The sequence below is a fragment of the Mytilus californianus genome, unplaced genomic scaffold, assembly GCF_021869535.1.
Source record: "Mytilus californianus isolate M0D057914Y unplaced genomic scaffold, xbMytCali1.0.p SCAF_5, whole genome shotgun sequence".
Taxonomy (NCBI): Eukaryota; Metazoa; Mollusca; class Bivalvia; order Mytilida; family Mytilidae; genus Mytilus; species Mytilus californianus.
In genome coordinates, this window is record NW_026262701.1 from 55,963,448 (window position 1) to 55,988,661 (window position 25,214).

Consider the following 25,214-nt stretch of genomic DNA (forward strand, 5'->3'; position numbering starts at 1 on the left):
AAATGACAGTTAAATACATGCATGCAATACAGTGTTTAATAAAACTGAATCGTATTAAATGATACTTTGTTGGACCTTTTATTATGATAATACTAGCTCTGAGTCATCTAAATGCAATGAAACATGCCTTTGATGGTCTTCCATTCGGGGCATTACAATACAATTTTTGTTTTGCTCCCACCATAAAGATCCATGTATTTTTTCCATGACTGTTCATAAAGATAAAGTAATACAGTTGCTATTGTCTTCGTGCATGAATTGTATGCAACCGTGTTACCATTTAGTCATGTCGCCTAAACAAACATCTAGTTTTTATTTACGTAGTTTGTCCTATATTCCCGAACTTGGGTTGCTGACGGGCAAACAGCGAAGCCACAGAAAACAAGCTCCGTAACAATATAAAAATAATAAGATGGGGTATGATTGCCAATGAGACAACTCTCCAACAAAGACTATAGATGACGTAGAAGTTAGCAACTATAGGTCACCGTAGATCTTAAACAATGAGTGAAAAAAAACCCGTTTAATATTAAGCTATAAAAGGCCCCGAAATAACAATAACACGAACAGTACCAATTTTACTGCACCACCAGATGCGCAATTCGACAATAAATGTCTGTTCAGTGATGCTCGGTGTAAAACAATTCAAACGAGAAAACTATAACTGCCTGATTTATGGACCAAATAGTAATCAAAAAACAAATATGATATACAGCAACAAACGACAACCACTGAATTACATGCTCCTGACTTGCGATAGGCACGTACAGAATGTGGCGGTGATAAACATGTTGGCTTGCGCCCAATCCTCCCCATAACCTAGGACAGGGGTGCAATATCACAACAGAAGAACAAGCTATACCAAACAATAAACGTAAAACAAATATGATAAACGACAACCACCCAATTTCAATCTTCTGACTTGGGACAGGCACATATAGTATGAGGTGGGGTTGAATATGTTTCCGAACGCTCAACCCTCTCCCTAACCTTGGAAAGTGGTGTAACAGCACAAAATATGAACACACTATAACAACCAGTTGAAAAGTGCTAGAACTCATCAGATCAATTCAAATCACAAAAACAACTAACAAAAACACAAAGTGTCAAAGTACAGATTCGAGAGCACTAAAAGCTAGTTCAAAGCCAAGAACAACTAATTAAAAAATCATGTATCTACATTTTTGTTAGACTAAAATATAAATCAGTACACACCCAACATCCAATGGATTTATTGTAAAGACGTCATTAACAGTTAGAGAAAACTAGGACCTTGTGCAATGTCAAAATATAGGTATCGACAGAATGTAAGACTTTGAATGTATTTGTGTGTTTAGCAATAGTACTTAATTTATTGATAACAAAATCGATATTCATACCGATAAAAACAATATTCAAAGATCTAATTACAGTGCAAAATTGTTATCCTTTTAGATTTTATTAGTTTATTTAAAGGATCGACAAGTTTACCCGGAGAGTATCTAAATTTTCGGACACGGTAAACAACATCACCGTAAAAAATTAGGATGTGCTATCCTTTTTTTAAAAGGTTTTCTATAGGTACAGCCGTACAGCCAAACTTTAAACCCAAATCTTTTTATCTATGAAAGAATTTAGTAAAGGTTTTAAGTAATTTGTGGTAACAAAATCCTTGACTTAATAATTTACCAGTAATATATAGATTACGTTCAATGAAATCCAAAACGTCAATACAGACACAAGCATATAGAACTAGTCGGGGTATATAAACATCGTAAGATTGGGCCAAAGGAACATCATCGTTCAAAAATGGAAAATTAACAATAGGGAACGAAACATCGTCCCCTTCTTCATAATTTTTGCCTTAATTTTTGTATGTAGATTTTCTCGTGTAAAACTGAAATATCTAAATATAGGAAAGGACAGTTATTGCTATTTATATTTGATTCATCACACTTTCAGTCAGTATATTTCGCATATTTAATTTTGTCAGAACAGAAAAAGCCTTCATCTAAGTTGCAGTAGATATATTTGCAATCGAATTTTTCAATCGGCCATTTAATCAAATATAGGAAAACTTTTGTTTGATAAAATTGTTTGGAGGTGTAGTGTAAAGAGTTCAAAAACCAAAACTGTCAAACGAATTAAAAGGACCACCAAATGCACGTTATTTATCTAAAACATCCAAAGAATTTTTTACACTCCAAAAGCAGTTATTTCCACTATTTTCATATGCTGTATTACAAAAGTTAAATGATAAGTTCTTTGATAGCAGTTAAAGCACTGAAAAATTAGTTGTAGAACACTTACTAGAGGCCGAGATTAAACGATAGTTTACGGGTTTTTTGTGTAGTTTAGGTAACCAATACATAGAGGGGACCTTCAAATGTTCAGAGGAGTCAATTGGCTGAAATGTGGTAATGATATGATTCTTTACTATCTGGTGTTGCAAGTCAAGTTGGCTTGATGTCCCACTATCGTTTTATATATAGCTCCTAGCAGTCGTTGACTGTTATTTTTCCGATAGCACACGCAGTCATCAAGGAAGAGAGTTGTCTCATTGGCAATCATACCACATCTTCTTATTTTATATATTGTCTTCGATGTCACACGATTTGCTATATTATATCGTTCAAATTAATGAACGATGAATATGTTCAGCCCATGGAAAACTGTTCCTTTCGGGGGTTCTCGAAAGAAAAACCGAATCGCCAGATTTACTATAATTTACAACTATACTAGTTGGACAGGATTGAGTCGGTAGTTCATGTGGCACCGTGTCAAATGGCTTTGCGAAATATAAAATGAAGATGTCTGCTTGTTACTGCAGGTAGCACTTGCCCAATCACCAATGACATCTTCTAGGTGCGAATGCTGTTGTTTTCGAAATGCTGCACCAAGGTATGAGGTAAGACAAGAGCTATTATTTGACACCTAAAATTGCAAAAATGTTAAACTATTTACGACTTTTAAAATCATGTTAAATTACTTATTGATAAATGAATTATTATAGTTTAATTAATATATAATCTGGACATTTACGTGCAGAAAACCAGCGGCTTTTTTTCACAAAAAATCTTCAAGAGTTAAAATACTCGTAAGTCATACACATTTCAGTATAACTTACGATCAATTTTAATCGTAAGATTTTTGGTGAAAAGAGTCGCAGGCCAATTGTGATGTCACTATGACCGGCATCTTAAGCATGTAGAAATTGTTACATATTATACCTATACAATTGCCATTTTACACAACCTGTATGGTTATAATATATATGAGCCAAGGGTTACCCAAGAAGATATTTTACTCACATTAACATCTTAATCAAATACATCTTGGGCAAAATATATTTTTTTTTTGGCAAAAATTTGGCTCACATCTAAATATTGACATGACGGACAAAGATATCTTAAAAGGAGATTGTTATGTGTCAGAAGCTTGAAGAGGACCCATGTGCTATTATGCCAGAAAACAAAATTCAACAATATAAATACTAATTTCTGACAGACCAATGATGTCTTATGACCCGGCTTCTGAACGATGTCATTTGAAAGATTTATAATAGTATTTGATTTTCGAATTCGGGGACCAAAAAAGTTGTATAATAAATCACTCCTTCGATCTCCTTTAAGAAAATGCTTGGTTCCAATAGTTTCGATACGGTACAAGTGAGTGAGACCGGTCTTGGGATTAATCAATCGTTGTCCACTAAGGGTACGACCATATGTTTTTTTTTCCGGGGGACAAAGAGGATTTTCTCCGCCTTGTTCGTTTATTTTCATCTGTTGCTACACATGCTTATTTTTTTCCCGGCATGGCTTTGTACACATTTGTATCCTGGATTTTGTGTTGTAGAATTTTCATTTCCACCCAGCTGTCTTGTGCAACGTTATATTTTATTTTCAGATCTTACCAAGCCAAGTTATATTCATTTTCAAAAGCCTCCTTCCCTCTAAGAAATCAAATGGTCGTCCCCTAAACTGGTATGGTTTATTTGTCGATAGATTGTAAAAAGAGGTGAGCCTTGACCTCCTATAGTGTTAAGTTCTTTTTGTTCTTTTGTTCTTTAAACACTCTTTCGTAATATTGTCCGAGCCAAACGCTTTGAAAATATTTAACCCTTTCCGTATATTTTATTCTCACTTGTTGGTGACTCTTGTCATGTTCTTGAGATCTCAATCCTCATTTGATAATTTATATTACTATAGAAAATATCTAATTCAGCATACTTTTATTGATTGGGCAACATACATACGAAAGCCCTCCAAATGAAATGTCAATGAAAACCATCTATACTATTAAACGAGAAGACCTCATTTTGTGTGTCGCTTCTCTTCCTTCCCCAATAAATTAATCATCATGCCTCTGTGTCCTATAGGTACCATTCATAGTCGGATTTGTCATCCATTCTTATGATTATTAAGTTTGGGTTATTTTGGGAGAAAAACGAAGAAAAGGCTTCCGGATATTGTTTCCGTCATCAGACCGACTTTTAAGTCATACCCAAGACATCCGATTTTAAACTTTAAAAGAAAGGGTAAAGGGTTATTATCGTGCAACGTGTTTTGCAAGTTTTTATTTCACGTGCAGCCGTGAAAAAGGTTCGTTATTCATCGTGTTCCTTGAAATCGATAAAAAGATCAATGTGCAAGAAATTTTTAATTGTTCGCTCATCGTGAAATGGCAATTTTATTTCGCGTTCTTCCGTGCAGATACCGGCCCCCTTTACTCCCCTCTTTAAACACAATTTTCATAATTACGCGGGGACAGGACAATTATTTTCGCGTTATTCTGCATGTATACTATGTTTATAATCCTAAAATATATAGAGAATCTCTATATAATATAGCAGTGATCGCCGTGGAGAAGAAACTTGGAAATGATAGTTAATAGCAAACACACTTTATTTATATTATATGTTCAAAGTATACAGAAACGCAAAAATCATGGAATTAAACAGAGAGCAAAAAAATAACGGACTTTGGAAAAAAGGAAGAGGGCTTAACATAATTGTCCTGTCTCCAAGTGCCTATGACTCAGTTTGATACCTTTTCTGAAATTCTCCAGACATAAAATCTTTTACAAAAATTCATCCTACAACAGTTTACATACTTTCAACCAGAGACATATATTTATGTCTCTGTTTCAACCAAGCTCTAAATACCTGCGATTTCGCGGGTGTGTTCTAGTAAACATTGAACACATTAAATAAATCTTAGAGAAATACTAAAATAATAAAGTGCTCCTGGATGAGGAGTAAATTCCATAGAGCTAGATGTAAATACTAGATGTATCGTTTCCTTTCCCCTTTCTAATAGGCCCCTTGAAAACAACGGACATATTTTAATTTGAAATGTCAGATACTACTGACGAAGAATATGGCAACAATGACGACGAAACAGCTTTTGCAGGACCTCGTCGTATGAAAATAATACATTTTTCAAAACGGAAATTGGATAAAAACTCAACGTGTAGAGAAAATCTCGATGGATTTCTACCTGTTCATACATCACACTGGAAACTCCCCTGTCTCGAATCGCTTCGCATTTTTTATTCTGAGAAGCCCCTACCATTGTCAGAGTTATTAGATATTGTATATAAAAATACCAGTATGTTTGAACCATTGACTCTAAATCAAACTAAAGTTGTAAACTATCTTCAGAACAGTTTAGACTTTTGCACTTCTATTGGAGATGTAATGATTTATAGCAGAAGATATCCCCGAGAAATTGGCAGAGATCTGTTAGAAGAAATCAAGAAAAATTTGGAAAAAGATATATTCAAAAATAAAAGCTTTGTAAGGTAAGATAAGGAAGGATTGTTTATTGGTTTGTTCTTAACCCTTTCACTGCCACACTGATTCAATACTGAATTCTAGACAGTTCGGCACCCAGACAAATCGGCACCCGGACAAATCGGCACCCGAGAAAGACACTTCGGCACCCAGACAAATCGGCATCTAGACAAATCGGCACCTAACATAGACAAATCGGCACCTCATAAAGATAAAATCAATTATTAAATTCTTGATCAAAATATAATGAACCAAAAATCTAAATTTACTGGGAGTGATATAGATATGTGGGCATGACCTCAATTTGCAAGTTTAGTGTTAATATAGCAATAATTTTCGACTGTTTTTACAAATAACCAATTTGATTCCTGCACTATTTATGACATATTGTATATATAGTTCTATTCCGATAGTATTCTAAATCAATAAAACACATGTAGCATATTTATAATATTTTTTTTATTTATTATAATTATATTCATAACAGTTTATAGACACGTTAACAGCACTAGAATTGCATCAAAGGTGAACACATGATAGTAATGAAACATTTTGATACTGTAAATATAACATATAACATATATACAGGCAGCACTATAAGTTTTAACAAAGTCTCTTTGGTCGTGTTCCGTACACACTGGCACATTCCTTTAGCAGTCTGGAGGTGGAGATGCTGTTGCTACAATACTGGTCCCACAGTCTAAACACTTTGGCCTCCATGCATTGAGAAATTATCAAATTTCATTATAAACTTACATAAAATACTGATTAATGCATAACTACAATTAATTATGATTTAATAAAATGATGTTTATTCAAACACCATCATATTTAACAATCAATTAGGATTTAATTAAAATTTAATGATGTTTATTTAAACACCATCGTTTAGGATTTAATTAAAAAAAGACAATTATTTTTTCAAATTTTGTAATGCATATTTTATTTACGGATTTTAATATTTCTGTAACAATTCTTTTATTTTTCTTAATATTTATAGGTTATCGTTGGTTATCTCAACGAGATTGATTTTCTCGCTTGAGCCCTTACGGCGAAAGTGAGAAAAGCAATCAAGTTGGGCTGACCAATGATAATCTGTTTATTGCTGTTTTACCTATGATGACGTTGTTAATTTTATTGACAACGAGCACGTGGGCCCTTAGTTTCTAGCGATAATTTTTCATATCACTCGACTCCACTGAGAAAGAAAATGATCAGTCAGCAAGATCATAGGAAAATTTTTAAAATAGCGATAAATATAGAAAAAAAATGAGGTGCCGAATTGTCTTGGTCCCGAAATGTCCAAAACGGATGCCGAAATGTTTTCGGACCTGGGTGCCGATTTGTCTGGGTGCCGAAATGTCTTGTTACCTTCAATACTTTGCCAGGGCATATTTTGGGTATTCAAAAAACAACTGTATTGCTTATGACGTCCACAATGAAGGAACGTCACGGAGAGGGCACAGATGGAGGTGTGCACAGAACATCAAGTATTTTGGGGTTTTTTAAGATTTTGATCTGAAATGTGAGTGACCTACGTATTTGAGGGGTTCCGTAGTAATTTTAAGCGATACATTTATGATTTGAAAATGTTTTCAAATTTAACCTAGTAAAAGTATATCATTTAAACTTTTTTATTGAAAATCGAACATTTATTGAGTTTGTCAATTCGACCTATTAACGAACTAGCGAGTACTCTCATGTCTATACTTTATGTCTTTTGTGTTTTAGATAGTCGTTTTTTTGTGCTTTGTATCAATCCGATGAGCTCTTTTCTTGTGATACGGGAGACAGATTTATAAAATCCCGCTAACATGTTTAACCCCGCCACATTCTGTATGTATGTGCCTGTCCCAAATCAGGAGCCAGTAATTCAGTGGTAATTCAGTGGTTGTCGTTTGTTGCTGTTTAACATATTCGTTTACGTTCATTTTTTTGTACATAAATTAGACCGTTAGTTTTCTCGTTTGAAATGTTTTACTTTTGTCATTTCTGGGCCTTTTATAGCTGACTATGCGGTATGGGCTTTGCTCATTGTTGAAGGCCGTACGGTGACCTATACCCTTCCCTAGATTTTCCATCAAACATGATGGAATTTTGTGATGGAAAAAATGCCATCACATTCCATCATGTTGATGGAGTATTGGAACAACTTTCCATCAACTTTCCATCAATGCTGGAAAATGGTTGATGGAAAAGGTTTGATGGAATTTGTGTTCATGATGATGGAAAATTGATGGCATAATTTCCATCTGATGGTATTTTTGCCATCTGATGGATAATTGATGGTATTTTTGCCATCTGATGGAAAACTGATGGTAATTTTGCTATCAGATGGAAAACCAATGGAATATTTCCATTACATGTAAAATGCATGGAAACTTGATGGAGAATTGACCATCAGATGGAATTTGATGGATGAGTAAGGAGAATGTCTTTAGAAAATCTTTCCATTTATGGCATTTTCTGTGATTTAATAAAACAATATTTGTTCTCTGTCGTCTATAGGTAGTCCTGTTACATGTGTGTATCTTTTCGTTCAGTGTCCCATTGAACTCGCTGTCCTTAAAGTTGAATTAGTTGATGGCAAATTCTGCAAAATAAAAGTAAAAGAATCTAGCATATAAAAGAATAAGTTAACATTGTACAGATATAAAGTTAGTTAGTTACATTTGTTGTCAATTCTGAAATTATCAAATGAAAATAAAACTTTTTGAAAAGATTTGTATTAATGTGTCACTTGCAGGGTCAATTTCTAAGAGTGTCAAATCCTTCTAGAAATTTAATATTCAGAAGTGGATTTAGGAAAGTGGGCTCCCCCTTTCTGAGCTTTAGAGCTACATAACTTATTAAATAGAAGTTTTATAAGTCTTACTCCTAATGTTGACTTAATTGCCACCACCACCACCCTGGTTCAGCAGCTGATATATAACTGTACAATACATTAAACCTCATGTCAGGACGAAATTATCATCATTATAATAAGTGACTGTCCCAAGAAATAAAGAGGTTGTCCTTTCTTTTTTGTTTAATATTTGTTTTTCATAATCATTGTACTATAACATAATAGGTCTTGCCCATGTTTTATATCACACTTTTGGTGGGTAGTGTATATACTATACATGTATATATAAAGATATATTATTTTACCATTTGTGGATATATAAATGTCATATTGTCAGTCACACCACAGATCTCTAATTTTATAGCAAAATTACTTTTTCAGAAGTACTATTTTATAAAACAAATAATGTTTTAAAATGATACAAAATATGACTCATGTCCTACACAATTTTATGATATATGCATATTTTTTGTGTCATTTGGTCTCTTGTGGAGAGTTGTCTCATTGGCAAGCATACCACATCTTCTTTATTAATACTTTTTATAAATCCATGACCTTCTTTTTTTCTTGACTCTTAAAAGTTAATAAAACACTTTAAATGTCACTACTTTGAACTAATATAGCATGCACATATATTCAAAATTGTGGAAATTCTAATACATTGTACTTACCAAAAGATATAATCCAAAATATGTTTACACCCGAGACTCCCGAAAAATATATATAGGCGGTGCTCCTATCATTGGCGGTAACACTACACAGTTTTGTACATACACATGGCGACACGAAACACAATCGGAAATCCATTTTACGATATCAAATGTTTCATAATGGAGTGGAAAATATCGTGCGCCACGTGGGCGCTTACATTTGTCACTCTATGCACCATTTCTGGTCGAAAAGGGCAATTGGCGCAAGGCGGACGTCCTTCCCGTTAACTGTATTAAATAATTTATTTAAATGGCTGTCAAGTTCCCATTAAAAAAAATTGACTTGTATTTATTTTAATGTCAGATCCTTATACTCCAATCAAAATTAGATACTAGTACTTACTACTAGCAAACTTGTTGGCCATTTTTAATGGCTGCTTAGATTGTTAAATTACCAAAATTATCAAAATGGTTCCCAACCCCTGCCCCTCCTCCTCATGTTCACTAATACTCTTAAGCATTTCATTGTCTTAATTCAATAATTGTATTTAGATACACATTGTTCAGCATGGCTTAACAATGCTCGCTGTTCAGTTTCAAATATTATATTAGGCCTAAAATAAAATATTGTCTGTTTCCCCAATCCCTACCGACCTTGCAAAAACGGGTCCGACTCTGACATAAAATTTTATTGTCAAAACTAAGTCAAATATTATTTTATTCAGTTCCAATTTTCAGACTTGCCAGATCGACCAATATTGTTCCAGCTTTTTGGAAAAAATAAAACTATTTCCATACCTACCTAGCCACACCTGGCTTGGCGGTGTCGGATTGGGGAAACAAACAATATATTAATTTAGGCTTAATAAAATTCAGATATAAAGGATACATGTTAAGTTCTTCTCCTTTCTGTAATTAAATTTGCTGTCTCTGTACTTCCAACTAGTATTGCTGAGTAAAGGTAACTGGAATCTGCATGCAATCTGTTTACTATCAAAATTGGCAGCTCCATTTTAAAATCAGTAAATCCCCTAAAAGTAAAAAAAAAATCCACAAAGAATCAATTGTTCAAGACGTTTTGAAGCAATAAATTCAATAGAAATATTATTGCATGTTTATACAGTACATTGGAAGCCATTTGGAATCAAATTAATTACCCTCCCCCTTTTTTATCCCCTGAAGATTAAAAACCGGCGACTTATTATTTTCACCAAATAACCATTCACACAACTCAATATTTTTTTACATGTCTACCAGTTATGCCTGTTATGTGACAACAAGATTATTCATTGTAAAAAACTCATGTTAAAAATAAATATAATTTTCAGTTTATGATTTCAGACTTTCTGATGTTGATTTGCTCAAATAAAAACAATAAAAAATCATAGTTCTTCAATGAATTATAATTTATAATCATAATATACACATGTTGAATTAAATTTCTAATGCACTTATCTGAAAACATCTGCATCGGATTTTCCAGCATCGGATTTTCAAGTTTGATCTCCATATCAGCGTAATCACATTTTGATGACGTGTTTCTCAAGTGCGCTAACGTCGAAGTGACAATCTCGCCCCATATTATATCGACCAGAAGTTGATCCGTTCCCGTACCGGTATTATGAAAATAGATCAAGGGTGTCGCATAAAAATATTACAACTGACCAGTTTTAAATAAAAGAAAAAAACAACGTTAATTTAATCGGCACAGGGTGCATGCGGATGAACTATTGGCCGCATTATCTAGAACGGTATTTTCTAGGGTCGAACTGTTCAGTACAATTACAAAAAACGTGGTCATGATTTGTTTACATTTTACACAAGTTGAGAAACCAATCATGAATGTTTCACGGTGTCGATCATTGATCTGATAATTAATAGAAACGCACTTATATGAACTTGGGAGAAAATCCGAAACGCCCCAGCTTGTCTGGCAAAACAGCCGTTGGCGTTTCTCGACTTCCCTGTCGTTTATATCGCGAAAATCTCGGCATTTTTCTTACTTTGAAATACGGTCAAACTGAAATTCGTAATTCTTCCATGAACAGGAAGTTCAGCTAGCTGTGTAAACTGTAAAATTAAGTGACCCATTAAGTGCATGGCTTCACCTGACAGCTTTGGTGTCAAACACATTGATTAAACACCAAATTATCTTTGCTTTATGTCAAAAACAATTTGTCTATTTCAAAAATGTTTGCCAAAAAGAAAAAAAAATGAGTTACTTCCCCTTTTTTTATCACCTTTTCACAATATATTCCGTTTATTTATGTTTTTTTTCCCGTAATTAAATAAATATAAAACAAATTGAATACAAATGCATATTAGAATATTCTTTTAATTATTTTTAACCTGAAAACACTACGAATATAAATATTTTGAAAATTGTTTTTTTCATCTTCACCTCCATTCATTGCTCTATCAAGTGCATTACAATAATAGTTCAAATTGCATTATTGTAAGTTTGCATAAGATATTAAAGATGAGTAACTAACAATAAAGATAAAAAAAAAAGTAACTAACAGGTTAACTTATATGAAACTCAAAAGCCACTAAATAATTAAATTCAGCTGCAGTGTGAAGGTGTTATTAGTCATTATTAATGACTTGAGATTTTTAAAGCTAAACATAAAAAAATTGTGTCAAAAGTATTGAATTTTATTACTCCCCTTCAACTGAAACTTGATTTTACCTTAGTGCCTGAGTTTTATTTTAGTTTAATTGCTCTTTTTTCAATGACATTTTACGAATAAAATTGTCATTTTTCTGACTAGAGCACCCTGCCCTTTTTAAATCCTGGCTAGAACACTGTATCTTCATGTGAATGTGAATATATATATATTTAACAAACAATAGTTAATTTCAGTCCTAAAGATTTTCTTTTTTATTTGGTTGAATTTGTAATACAGATTATATTTTTTCTTAAGTCCCAATACCAGGAATCATCCAGGCCTTTTTTTTTTTTCCATTCAGATAGAATTTGTAAATGTCCTGAAAGTTGGAGGAATGATGATCGAAAAGTCCTGATATATTCTGGTTTATATAATATGATTTTTGAAAGTCTTGAGATATCCTGAGAATTCCCCCAGTTTTAAGCTGCTTGATTTGAAAGTCCTGACATTTTCTGGAATTCTCCCATTAAGTTTTTTCCTAAAAAAAGGACTTATAGCCTAACAGGATATTTTCAGGATATCCCAGGATAATCTTGAGATATCCTTATTATAAAAGTTGTCAGGATTTAATCTGCAAGGGGTGTATGCATCATTTGATGGACAATGTAAAAATAAAAGTATTGGTTACAGAACCGTCATATAAATAGTGACAAAAAGTAATTTTAACAAAAAATAATATGTCGCATTTAATAAGTTTACACTGGTTGAAATAAACACCAAAGTATTCTTGAAATCCTTTCCTGTTACAAGATATATACAAGGTATTGCACAGTTTAGGAAATTGTTTGTTGCAACTTTCTAGCAAACAAACTCTTTCTTGCAACATTGCAGAAAAATACTGCAACTTTCTCACGAACAAATATTATTTCAGTAACACTGAGAGATTATGTTACAAGTTACAGCTGCAACAACATGTAACTTTCTTGCTAGTACTTCTTGTAAACAAATTTGTTTGCTCCAATATAATAGAAAACTTTTTACCTCAGTAAGGGATGTTAAATTTTCAGACACAATTATGCTGAAATTTTCTAAGTTTTTTTCCATCAAGCAAAATTACAGAGTTTAAATACCATCACACTTTCCATCAACAAAATATTCTAAGTCCAAATTCCATCTCACTTTCCATCAAAGAAAATGTTTAAGTCCAATTTCCATCAAACTTCCTTCATTTCCATCCTATTATCCATCAGGTGGAATAAATGCCATCATATTTTCCATAAGAGGGTAAAAATGCCATCCAATTTTCCATCAGGGGTTCAAGATGCCATCAAATTTTCCATCAAAAGAATGCGGATGGAAATAAAATTCCTAATTTCCATCATCCTTTGATGGATTTTTTTGGTTTAGGATGGAATTCCATCAAGTACCATCAACTTTCCATCAATTGTCCATCAAGTGTTGATGGAAAAAGAAGAAATTGATGGAAGATCTAGGGAAGGGTAGTTGTTAATTTCTGTATCATTTAGTCTCTTGTGAAGAGTTGTCTCATTGGCAATCATACTACATCTTCTTTATATTATAAAAGTTTTTTCAACTTTTCCAAATCCCATATTTGAATCTTATGTAAAATTGTACTACAGTAACTGCAGGGTTACAATTTTCCAATAATAAAAAATATAACTACGGTTTAAACCAAGTGATTTTTATAATTTGTTCTTATGGTGTGATGTTAATACACCACTGTCACAGGTTAGAGGAGGGTTGGTACTCACAAACATGTTTAACCCCTTTTCATATATATTTGCCTGTCCTAATTCAGGAGCCTACATGCAATTGAGTGGTTGACGTTTGTTGCTGTTTATAATATTTTTTTTGTCGTCAATTGTTTTGTGCATAAATCCTGCCGTTAGATTTCTCGTTTGAATTGTTTGCATTTGTCATTTCGCGGTATGGGTTATGCTCATTATTGAAGGCCAAACGGTGACCTTTAGTTGCTTACTTCTACGTCATTTGGTTTCTTGTGGGGAGTTGTTGCATTTATGGGTAATTGATAGTCATACCACATCTTCTAATTTTTATCTCTTGTGTACATTCAGAAAGAACGATTATTTTATGCAAATCTGTGATCTCTTAAAAGTTCGTTAGAGTTTCAACAGTTGGTCATCGGATTCACACTATGAACATTTTGAAAGTAAGATTATTTCGAATACACGACATGTACAACATTTAGTTTAAACCATGGTAGAATAATTCTATTGAACATATATCATACAGTTAACATGAATCACCATGATAAAACAGTTTGATTGACTGCGATTGCGGACTTTCAGGATTTCTCTCATCCTGTCAATAAATAACGCGCCAAATATTTAAAGACCCATTTTAAAAATTCTTTGATTGAAAAATACGGGTATCAATGTGTTTGGAGGGTGTTAAATTTGAAGATATAAAATTTAAAAGTAGATATCTGGTATCTTCCGCCATCTCGGGTTGTAAAATACTAGAAAACAATCGGTCTAGTTCTTTAATGAAATAATATGTATTTTAAATGAGGAATGCAATTCATTTATAAGACTCTTCATCTAACTGAAGATAATTGTAGTTGTTTGTTTTATTGTATTATTCCAATTATTTAAAAAAAATTGCAAAACCTGCAGCTTGATAAATATCTCTGTGACCTCACTTTTTATTAGGCTATCATTAGTTTTGAAAACCACACGAGTCTTCATTTAATCAAAGTAAGAATATCTTCATTTAATCAAAGTAAGAATAAATTGTATCTTTTTTTTTTATTATTTAAACCCCTACTCTACATTACTTGAATAGTTATGAATAGTTGTCCTGTTTGCTTCTGTCACATTTTTATGAGACGGCCATTATTTTACGATGTTGTCTACAGTTTACGATGCTGTCTACAGTTATGACGTCATATTTTAGCATTACGTCAAAAACACATGACGGCAGCAATGGCAAGTCTGTCCCCTGCAATACACAGAAATCTTCCTGCATTGAAACCCCGTGTCGAGCCTCAATGTATTGTCCTTACGTATACCCATCTGTGACGTACCATGTATTGTTACAGAACAGACGACATAGGCAACCGTTGCCAAGCCTAAATAAAGACCGTTGGCATTTGAAAGGAGTACAGAAAGCCTAAATATAGGCTTTACGGCATAGTAAGGGTTAATGTCCAGTGGCAAATAGTACACCCATATCCATGAAGACAGGACAATAACATTTAACGGTTAGTGGCAAACTTGTACGAATATATTCTTCTTTGTATAAGACTGATAGGCTGAGTCATATTATTTCAATTTAAAAACTGCCAGCTTTATAGATTAGTTTAATTGTCCCCAGTCGCATGAATAATATGCATCATATGCATGTACATGTACATTTGTGTACATGTATGACAATCAATTTTTTTTTAGTTTTGCTCCAAGTTGACAAAATTTTCTCTTACTCCTATTTGCTGTGCATAAATTTACGATTATTTACCGGAGAGACAGCCTTGAAATGCTAGTTTAAAATCTTTTAAACAAATTTTACTCTCCTCATGTCAAATCAACAACCATCCTAAACATGTTAAAAAATTGAAAACAACACGTTTAATAATTTTATGCGTCCGAAGCGCTTTTCTGGATTTACCTTCATCAGGAACGCTCAATGCCAAACATTTGAAATCCGAGGGATGTATAAGTACATTAAATTGCTTTGGTTGGCAGAAATTAGATTACAGGGATCAAGCCAAGCACCTGTCAGAGGCAGTTGAACTCAGAACTGCAAGGATCAATTATTTTCACGAGTAGAGTGGAATCTTATATGAAAAATTGATTTGCAATAAGTTTAATTCTAGTTTTTTTTTATAAAAAAAGGACTTGTTTTATATTTTTTTCTGTATTAACCTTCATCAGGCATGCTCAACCCTAAACCTTTGAAAGCCAGGAATGTAAATACGTACATTTGTACATGTAGAAATATTAGAATAGCCAAACTTGTCTAAGGTCCACTTTGGAAGAGGGAGTTGGAACCTTAGTTTCTTTATAATTTCTTAATTTATGGTTGGGATTTTTTAGACAGTTGCTGTGAATCATGTTGATGTTGAACTGATAATATTTTAATTGTTCAAAGTGTAAATTAGAATTGATATATATTATTTTTTTCATTTTAGTGACGTAGTGAAAGTGAGTACAATTGGGTAAGTACAATTGTATCTTGTGTATGTGACTAGCATATTAATTTGTAATTTGGGGGATTCAGACAGAGTCAGTCAGAAAAAATAATGGAGTTTTGGCTGAAAAAACTGGATCCTTCGAGTGTTTTTAGTAAAAATACATTTTTTTTTGTACCAGGAATTAAACAAATTTGATTGAAGATATAAAGAAGATATGATTTGAGTAAAAGAACCAATTTCCTTTTTTTTTTTGTGTGTTACATACGTACATGTATGCAGCAAGTTGAATATCAATGAGGAACAGCAGACTTGCACAGAGGAATTCAAAAGATTCAAAAACAAATAAACAACAACGAAAAATTAACAACACATTAATTTAAAGAGATGTGTGGTATATGTAATGAGGCAGCAAACTAAGATATTAATAGACAAAAGGCCACGAGGCAACATATAGTCTGAATAATGAAAAACATTTAAATATGAGGTATAAGAGAGGCAAAAGATACCAAAGGGACAATTAAACTCATAAGTTGAAAATAAACTGACAATGCCATGGCTAAAATAGAAAAAGACCAACATGACCAACAGACAAACAACAGTACACTATTAAACAAAACATAGAAAACTAAAGACTGAGCCACACGAACCCTGCCAAAAACTGGGAGTGATCTCAGGTGGTCTGGAAGGGTAAGCAGATCCTGCTCCACATATGGCACCCACCATGTTGCTCATGTAAGTGTAAACCCTGTGATATGTCTAATTCGGGTAATGGCAAGGTTCCTGACTTATGACAGCCACATGAAAATGACGCCGGGTTTAATGTCAAGGCTCCTGACTTAGGACACTGGCACATGAAAATGTGGCCTGCTTTAATAACAAGGTTCATGACTTAGGACAGGCACATGAAAATGTGGCCATGTTTAATGATAAGGTTACTAAAATAGGACTGGCACATGAAAGGGTGGCTGGGTTAAACTAGTTTTTGTCGAGTCTGCGACTTTTGTCGCAGAAAGCTCGACATAGGGATAGTGATCCGGCAGCAGCGGCGGCGTTAGCTAACTTCTTAAAAGCTTTATATTTTAGAGGTTGGAAGATCTGGATGCTTCATACTTTGTATATGGATGCCTCATGTTACGAAGTTTCCGTCAGTCACATGTCCAATGTCCTTGACCTCATTTTCATGGTTCAGTGACTACTTGAAAAAAAAGTTAAGATTTTTTGTAATGTTAAATTCTCTCTTCTTATAAGTAATAGGATAACTATATTTGGTATGTGCGTACCTTGCAAGGTCCTCATGCCCGTCAGACAGTTTTCACTTGACCTCAACCTCATTTCATGGATCAGTGAACAAGGTTAAGTTTTCGAGGTCAAGTCCATATCTCAGATAAAATAAGCAATAGGTCTAGTATATTCGGTGTATGGGAGGACTGTAAGGTGTACATGTCCAACTGGCAGGTGTCATCTGACCTTGACCTCATTTTCATGGTTCAGTGGTTATAGTTAAGTTTTTGTGTTTTGGTCTGTTTTTCTTATACTGTATGCAATAGGTCTACTATATTTGGTGTATGGAATGATTGTAAGGTGTACATGTCTAGCTGGCAGGTGTCATCTGACCTTGACCTCATTTTCATGGTTCAGTGGTCAAAGTTAAGTTTTTGAGTTTTGGTCTTTTTTTCTAATACTGCATGCAATAGGTCTACTATATTTGGTGTATGTAATGATTGTAAGGTGTACATGTCTAGCTGGCAGGTGTCATCTGACCTTGACCTCATTTTCATGTTTCAGTGGTCAAATTTAAGTTTTTGAGTTTTGGTCTTTTTTCCTAATACTGTATGCAATAGGTCTACTATATTTGGTGTATGGAATGATTGTAAGGTGTACATGTCTAGCTGGCAGGTGTCATCTGACCTTGACCTCATTTTCATGGTTCAGTGGTCAAAGTTAAGTTTTTGAGTTTTGGTCTTTTTTTCTAATACTGCATGCAATAGGTCTACTATATTTGGTGTATGGAATGATTTTAAGGTGTACATGTCTAGCTGGCAGGTGTCATCTGACCTTGACCTCATTTTCATGGTTCAGTGGTCAAAGTTAAGTTTTTGAGTTTTGGTCTTTTTTTCTAATACTGCATGCAATAGGTCTACTATATTTGGTGTATGTAATGATTGTAAGGTGTACATGTCTAGCTGGCAGGTGTCATCTGACCTTGACCTCATTTTCATGTTTCAGTGGTCAAATTTAAGTTTTTGAGTTTTGGTCTTTTTTCCTAATACTGTATGCAATAGGTCTACTATATTTGGTGTATGGAATGATTGTAAGGTGTACATGTCTAGCTGGCAGGTGTCATCTGACCTTGACCTCATTTTCATGGTTCAGTGGTCAAAGTTAAGTTTTTGAGTTTTGGTCTTTTTTTCTAATACTGCATGCAATAGGTCTACTATATTTGGTGTATGGAATGATTTTAAGGTGTACATGTCTAGCTGGCAGGTGTCATCTGACCTTGACCTCATTTTCATGGTTCAGTGGTCAAAGTTAAGTTTTTGAGTTTTGGTCTTTTTTCTAATACTATATGCAATAGTTCAACTATATTTGGTGTATGGAAATATTTTATGATCTATATGTCAGTCACGCAGGTTTTATTTGACCTTGACCTCATTTTCAAGGTTCATTGCTCAGTGTTAAGTTTTTTTGTTTTGGTCTGTTTTTCTTAAACTATAAGCAATAGGTCAACTATACTTGTTGTATGGAAGAATTGTTAGCTGTACATGCCTGCCTAGCATGGCTCATCTGACCTTGACCTCATTTTCATGGTTCATTGGTCAATGTTTAGTTTACTTGGTTAATGTTAAGTTTATGTGACAGTTGTAAAAAAGCTTTATATTTAGGACTATCAACATAATATCAATGATTAGAAAAGAAGGCGAGACATTTCAGCGTGTGCACTCTTGTTAGAGGTCTCAATCCTCCCCCTTTTTTTATCTTGATCTGTAACATGCACAAAGAACATAACATGGAAAGTCAGAATTGAAAAGAATCAGGATATAAGGCTTAGCTATTATGCCAAAAAATATTTATCACAGATTTTCAGGGTTGAGGCTTTTACCATAAATTGCCTGTAATATTACTATATTTGTACTTAACATGAGTGTTAAATGATCTAGATTTCTCTTAAAACACGTAGAAGAAGGCAAGTTGTATGAAATTACTAGCACAAAAAAGTGGCATGATTGCCATGTACATTTTATATTTTTCAGACAAATTGAAAATTTCATTAAAAGTACTGTTTTTATGATGTATTTTATGAGGAATGAGAGAGAGCCATCAGATATACCAGAAAATGTTTTTGAAGATTTGTTTAATAAATTTTTGTTGATGTGTGACCTGGTTCCTAGGTAAGATATTCTTAAAGATGTGATTATACATATCAAAAATATTGTTTCAAGATTGATTGGTGTTTTAACGCCACTCTCAGCAGAATTTGATTAACATGCCTACCTACAATGTAATTGTGATGCGTATAAACAGTGAAACCTGTGTACAGTGTATGCAGCACCTTCTAAACTGAACTTTTATGTGAAGAATCAATGCAAAACGATGAATATACTCTTTATTAGTCAGCCTTTACAGCAGTGAGATCACTATTGTCACATGATTTACTTCACATTGTGGCTTTGATGCCATCGCTACTGGGTGACGCTGGCATTAAGGTTTACCCTTGTACGTTTATATGTCTCAAATTGGTTTCGGCACTCTTACTTGTCTTTGCCTCACCAAATGTTATGAAACTCATACACAATGCTTATTACCACCAAATATTGATAGATTTCGAATTTGGATGGTGTCACTTTCAATGTTCTCGAGTTATGTGTCTTTATTAAAATGAAAAAATTGCTGAAATTTTGCCATTTGCTCACTCTAACTTTACTTTGCTAAACTAAATGTTATGAAACTTATACACAATGCTTAATTGCCACCAAACACAGATAAATTCCAAATTTAGGTTGCATCACTTTCACGATTCTTCAGCTATGTACCTTAATAAATGGAAAAATTGCTGAATTTGCGGTATGTTTACAAGCAGGGGTATCTGTGTCCCATGGACACATTCTTCTTGTAGTTATAGTAAAATGTTGTTTCATTCTAGACTATTTGATTAAGATGATTGCATTACACTTAATGGTAACAATAGATATATCTCTGATATCCATCGTCCTGAACATGCATGAAATATTTGCCACTGGACATTAAGCAACCAACAATTAATCTGATATTCGAATTTCATCAATAAGTTATCCTTTATATTGGAATCATTGTATGTTTTTCATTTTTATCATTATTTGGAATGTTCCTTACACTTGAATATAAAAATGCCTTACAAATCTCATTGTAAAATACAGAAATAATATAAAGATTCACATGATTCAGACAACCAATGGCCAAACCATGATATTTGTTAGATAACTTGGGCGTGAAATGAAAAAGAATGCGTCTAATTATATTGGGTTGGAAAAGGAAAAGTGTAGTAAATATAAGAAACGTAGTCTCAAGCATAAATACTTCAAAATATAGAAATATAAGAAAAATCTAAAGAAAGCACAAACAACAAACTCTGTCAGTGCTATTGTGTACGAAATCCCTACATGCACTTTGACAACACCAAAAGAAAAAAAAACAGTTTTATAATTGCTATTTTTCCTGTTGTCACAGTGAAGCCAATTGAACACAAAGCACAAACCTAATACATGTAATAGGGAGCTAATATTAACTCTATAGAAATTGTTGCAAAATGATCATATTTAGTAAGTCAATTGTTTTAATATAAAAATAAGGAGAAGTGGTATTATTGCCAATGAGACAACTATCCACCAAAGTTCAAATACAGTGGATGTAAGCAATTATAGGCAACCGTACGGCCTTCAACAATGAGAAACCCATACCGTATAGTCAGCTATAAAAGGTTTATTTAGCTACGTATTTTTAAATGTTTCCTTTTATCTCTTTTGACAGTAGCTCATTATGGCAAGTAAAGGCTAAACTTCTGCAACAGCATGTTCAATCAGAAACAGATGTAGTTATTTTACCTAGTGATCCTACACAAAGTGGAGCTGTAACTGCTCTGTCAATTGTAAAGGTTGGTATGAATAAAAAAAAAAATTCAGCTCATCAATCTTACCAAGCACTCCAAAAATCAGAAACTTTGGTGATTCTTTTGTATTGTTAATTGTGTCAAAAATGTGTTTGACCTCATGCAGGGCCATTCTAATTTCTTATGCCTCTGCTGTAGGGAATAAGGCATTAAGTGTTATCCTTGATTGTCCTTTTGTCCGTCCTTCCTTCCCTCTGTCAGTCCGTCCTCCCGTCCATCCAATTTTCCTTTCCTCTAACAAGTTTTTCTCATCCAAATTTTATGAAACTTATACACAATGATAAGAACCACAACTCACAGACAGGGTTCAAATTTTGGCAGTAAGTCACTCACCGTTCTAGAGTTATGCCCCTTTATAATTTGGAAATTTGCAAACTTTTCAGTTTTTGCACTCCAATTTAAGTTTGTCTCATCCAAATTTAATGAAACTCATACAGAATGCTAAATACCACAACACGCAGACTCGTAAGAATTATATTATACATGTTATAAGTAAAATAAAAGAAAAAAATTATGGTTGGTCAGGGTCTTAAAAAATTTTCTCCCATCCCCACATATATTGAATTATGGAACAGCGCTGTTCCATAATTCAACATAAGAAGGTCAACAGCTTTTTTTTCCTTCTGACAGGTTTATTTCCTGTCAGAAGGGAAAAAAGCTGTTGACCTTCTTATGTCGTCAACAAATATACAGGTGTATATTTTTTAGTGTACACATTGTATTTTTACAGCATGAAAATAACATAGAAAAGGATAATATATGTACCATTTTAGACAGAATCTCAGATAATGTAAGAGTAATACTTTTTTAGTATCCATTGATTAAATTTTAAAAACTTTTAACTAAAAGTGTCTAAAGTAAGTTATTTCCCTTTAGCCTTTGTTTGTATTCCTACTTGTCATCTTTTTTTAAGCTTTGATACCTTTTCTATTAGCTGTTTCTTGTCTTGCATTTTTCAACCATCAATCACTCCTTTAACGTTGTACGCCGCTACAACAAAAGTCAGGGCTAATTAACTTAACAACAAAATTATTTTCATTTACCTGTGTATAATATGACGCAGGTTTCTTCAAAAGTGATGATTTTCTAAAAATTGTTTGACATTTCACAGTGATATCATACAGTCAGGGGTACTACTTGTACAAGTAATCTTTATTTACTTGAAGAAGTAAATAAAATATACTTCTATAAGTTAATTATAATGTTTGAATAATCTCCCCTTAATTTTCTCAAAAATTTACTTGTATAAGTAATTTTTTTACATCCCACAAAAAATTCTCAAATTTTGAGATGTAAAAACATGCCTTTAACAATTTTTCTCAGGTTAGCTCATAATTTTTTATTAGAGTTCAATGTTTCATTTCATTAATTCAACAAAGAAACTGATTGCGCAAAGATCTTAAGTATTTGCGCAAGGCCTTCAAAAATTGCCCCTTGGGGGCTTATAAATGAGCAGTGTTCTGAAGATAACAGACAAATGAGATTTGCATTGTCCATGAAATTACACTTAAATGATTAGTAAAGACACCCGCAAAGGACAGACAATTAAAAATTCTATTAGAGCAAAGAAGTCCTAAGAATTCAAGAAAAGAAGATTGGATGACTTTTTTACTTGTATAAGTAAAAAAATGTGAATGTCTAAGGGACATAACTAAGCCCATTTTTTGTTTACCTATACAAGTAAATAAAATACACTTGTATAAGTATCCTACAAATTTACTTATATAAGTATATTAATATTTACTTCTTCAAGTAAATAAAAATTACTTGTATAAGTAGTACCCCTGACTGTCATACTTTAACTTTGTTTAAACCTGTTTATTTACTTTTGACTTTAACTATTTATCCCTTGTAATTTTTTATTAACTCTGCATTTGCATTCAGGTGTCACAGGTCAAATTTATTTGTTCATTGTGTGTTAATTTACGTTTTGTGATTGATATTTTATAGTGTGTTTTTCTATGTTGTGATGTTACACTATTGTTTCAGAAAAGGGAGAAGGTTTGGTACCATTTAAACATTTAATCCCGCTGCAAATGTTTGCACCTGTCCTAAGTCAGGAATCTGATTACAGTAGTTGTTGTCTGTTTATGTAGTTCATACTTGTTTCTCGTTTCTCGTTTCTCGTTTTTATATAGATTAGACCAGTGGTTTTTTCCGTTTGAATTGTTTTACACTAGTAATTTTTTGGGGCCCTTTATAGCTTGCTGTTTGGTGTGAGCCAATGCTCCGTGTTGAAGGCCGTACCTTGACCTATAATGGTTTACTTTTATAAATTGTAACTTGGATGGAGAGTTGTCTCATTGGCACTCATACCACATCTTCCTATATCTAATTAAGTTTACCCCTGTTCTTCTGTCTCACAGTCCATCTGTTCATTTATTTATCCAACTGTACACAGACAATGTATATGGTTTGTCTGTCAAACTTCTCTCTTGAAAATGAAAAGGTAGAACCTTATGTTATAGAATTTTTGTGCATATATTCTGTCCATGTGCATCTGGACAGGATGTTGATGTGTTATAAAAACTATTTTATTTGTGCAGATGATGTCTTTTATGGTGACCGCCTTGGTGGTGTCGTGGTAGGATGTTTGCCTCGAGTGCGGGAGATTGTGGGTTCGAACCCTGGCTGGGTCAAACCAAAGACTTGAAAATTGGTATTTGCTGCTTCTCCTCTAAGCAGCATTAAGGAGTAAGAGCAAAGACTTGGCAGCTCGGAGTCAGAATAATGTGTCTGGGTAAGGTGATATGACTTCCTGCGGACTGTTACCTTGTGAACTCATACGGTGAAAAATCCAGCTCAGGGTGTCGGTCTAGTACAAAGCAGGGTTGATATTCACATAATACATCAACATGTTCTCGTCTGGAATATGCAAATTAATTTGTCGCTGGACGTTAAGCAGCCATCAATCATCAACATCAATTTTTAATGTAAAATATAGGAACAATTAACTATCAGCATGCTTAAGAAAGACAAACTTCCAAAAAAGAGTTTATTTGTTTTTGTAGGTAACAAATTTGGCTGACTACTTACATTCACCACCTTCATCAAGTGCTGATGATAGAGTAAAACCAGAAATCTATAATAAAATCAGTGAAAAAGTTTTGGGCCAGCATGGAGGGGAACTTACAGTGCACAATGGCATATTTAATAAAAACTTTGAAAATAAAAAAGATAAAAAGGCCTATTTTCCTGGAATGATTGTAGTTGGAACAGAGGTAAGAAATACTGACTGTTGAACAAGGCTGAGATAATATACTGTAAATTCAGAAATTATTTCGTGCATTTATTATGGCGATTTTTCAAGAATGGGTTAAAATGCGAGTTTTCTTATTGCAATTTCTAAAAAACCGCAGACAGATCTATGTTTCAGTTATCAGAATACGAGTTCTTATTATTGGGATATATATACTCACACAGTCACGTTATTCGCATTAATAAAAACCTTGCAATAATTTCTGAATTTACAGTAGTCAAATGGGTTTGTCCACACAAATTTTTCTGCATTCCACTGATACAGTGCGAGATTATCATTTTGCACATCCTATTTTCAATATAAGCGTATTATTAATAAGCATTAAAAAAAAAAACTATCTAAAAAAAATAAATAAAATTATTAAAACTTATGCCACTTGAAATTTTCAATCCTCATTTATTTGCAATTGCAAACATGAGGGTCTGGATGGGGTTCACAAAATAAAAAAAATTTGACATATCCTATAGAAAAATGGGCCAAAAAATACAACTAGAGAAAAAAAAGCCAAACAAAATTAAGAATAGAGAATAATGAGGTGTTAAAATATAAAGAATAGAGAAAAATTGGGCAACATTTTTACAGAAGAGAGAAAAAAATGCATTATAAAAATTAAAGAATTGAAGGAACTCCCCCAAAAATCCAGACCCTCAACTTATAAAGAATAATAAACAGCTGTGCCAAAAGCACATGAGACACCCTTAATACATGCATATTGAATTTGTTGCAACAATAAAATGGGATACATGTACATGTATTTAAAA

The 25,214-nt window shown here is 33.3% G+C and overlaps 1 protein-coding gene across 1 annotated transcript in view; it reads left to right on the forward strand.

Moving 5' to 3' along the window:
• Positions 1 to 5,302: 5,302 nt before the first annotated feature.
• The window catches only part of LOC127702915 (uncharacterized), a 30,398-nt gene continuing 10,486 nt past the window's right edge, over positions 5,303 to 25,214 (forward strand). The window contains exons 1-5 of the mRNA XM_052207225.1: positions 5,303 to 5,781; positions 16,049 to 16,075; positions 19,303 to 19,440; positions 21,056 to 21,179; positions 24,206 to 24,415. Of these exons, the coding sequence (XP_052063185.1) occupies positions 5,333 to 5,781; positions 16,049 to 16,075; positions 19,303 to 19,440; positions 21,056 to 21,179; positions 24,206 to 24,415 (948 nt within the window). The 5' untranslated portion in view covers positions 5,303 to 5,332. The remainder of the gene's footprint in view (positions 5,782 to 16,048; positions 16,076 to 19,302; positions 19,441 to 21,055; positions 21,180 to 24,205; positions 24,416 to 25,214) is intronic.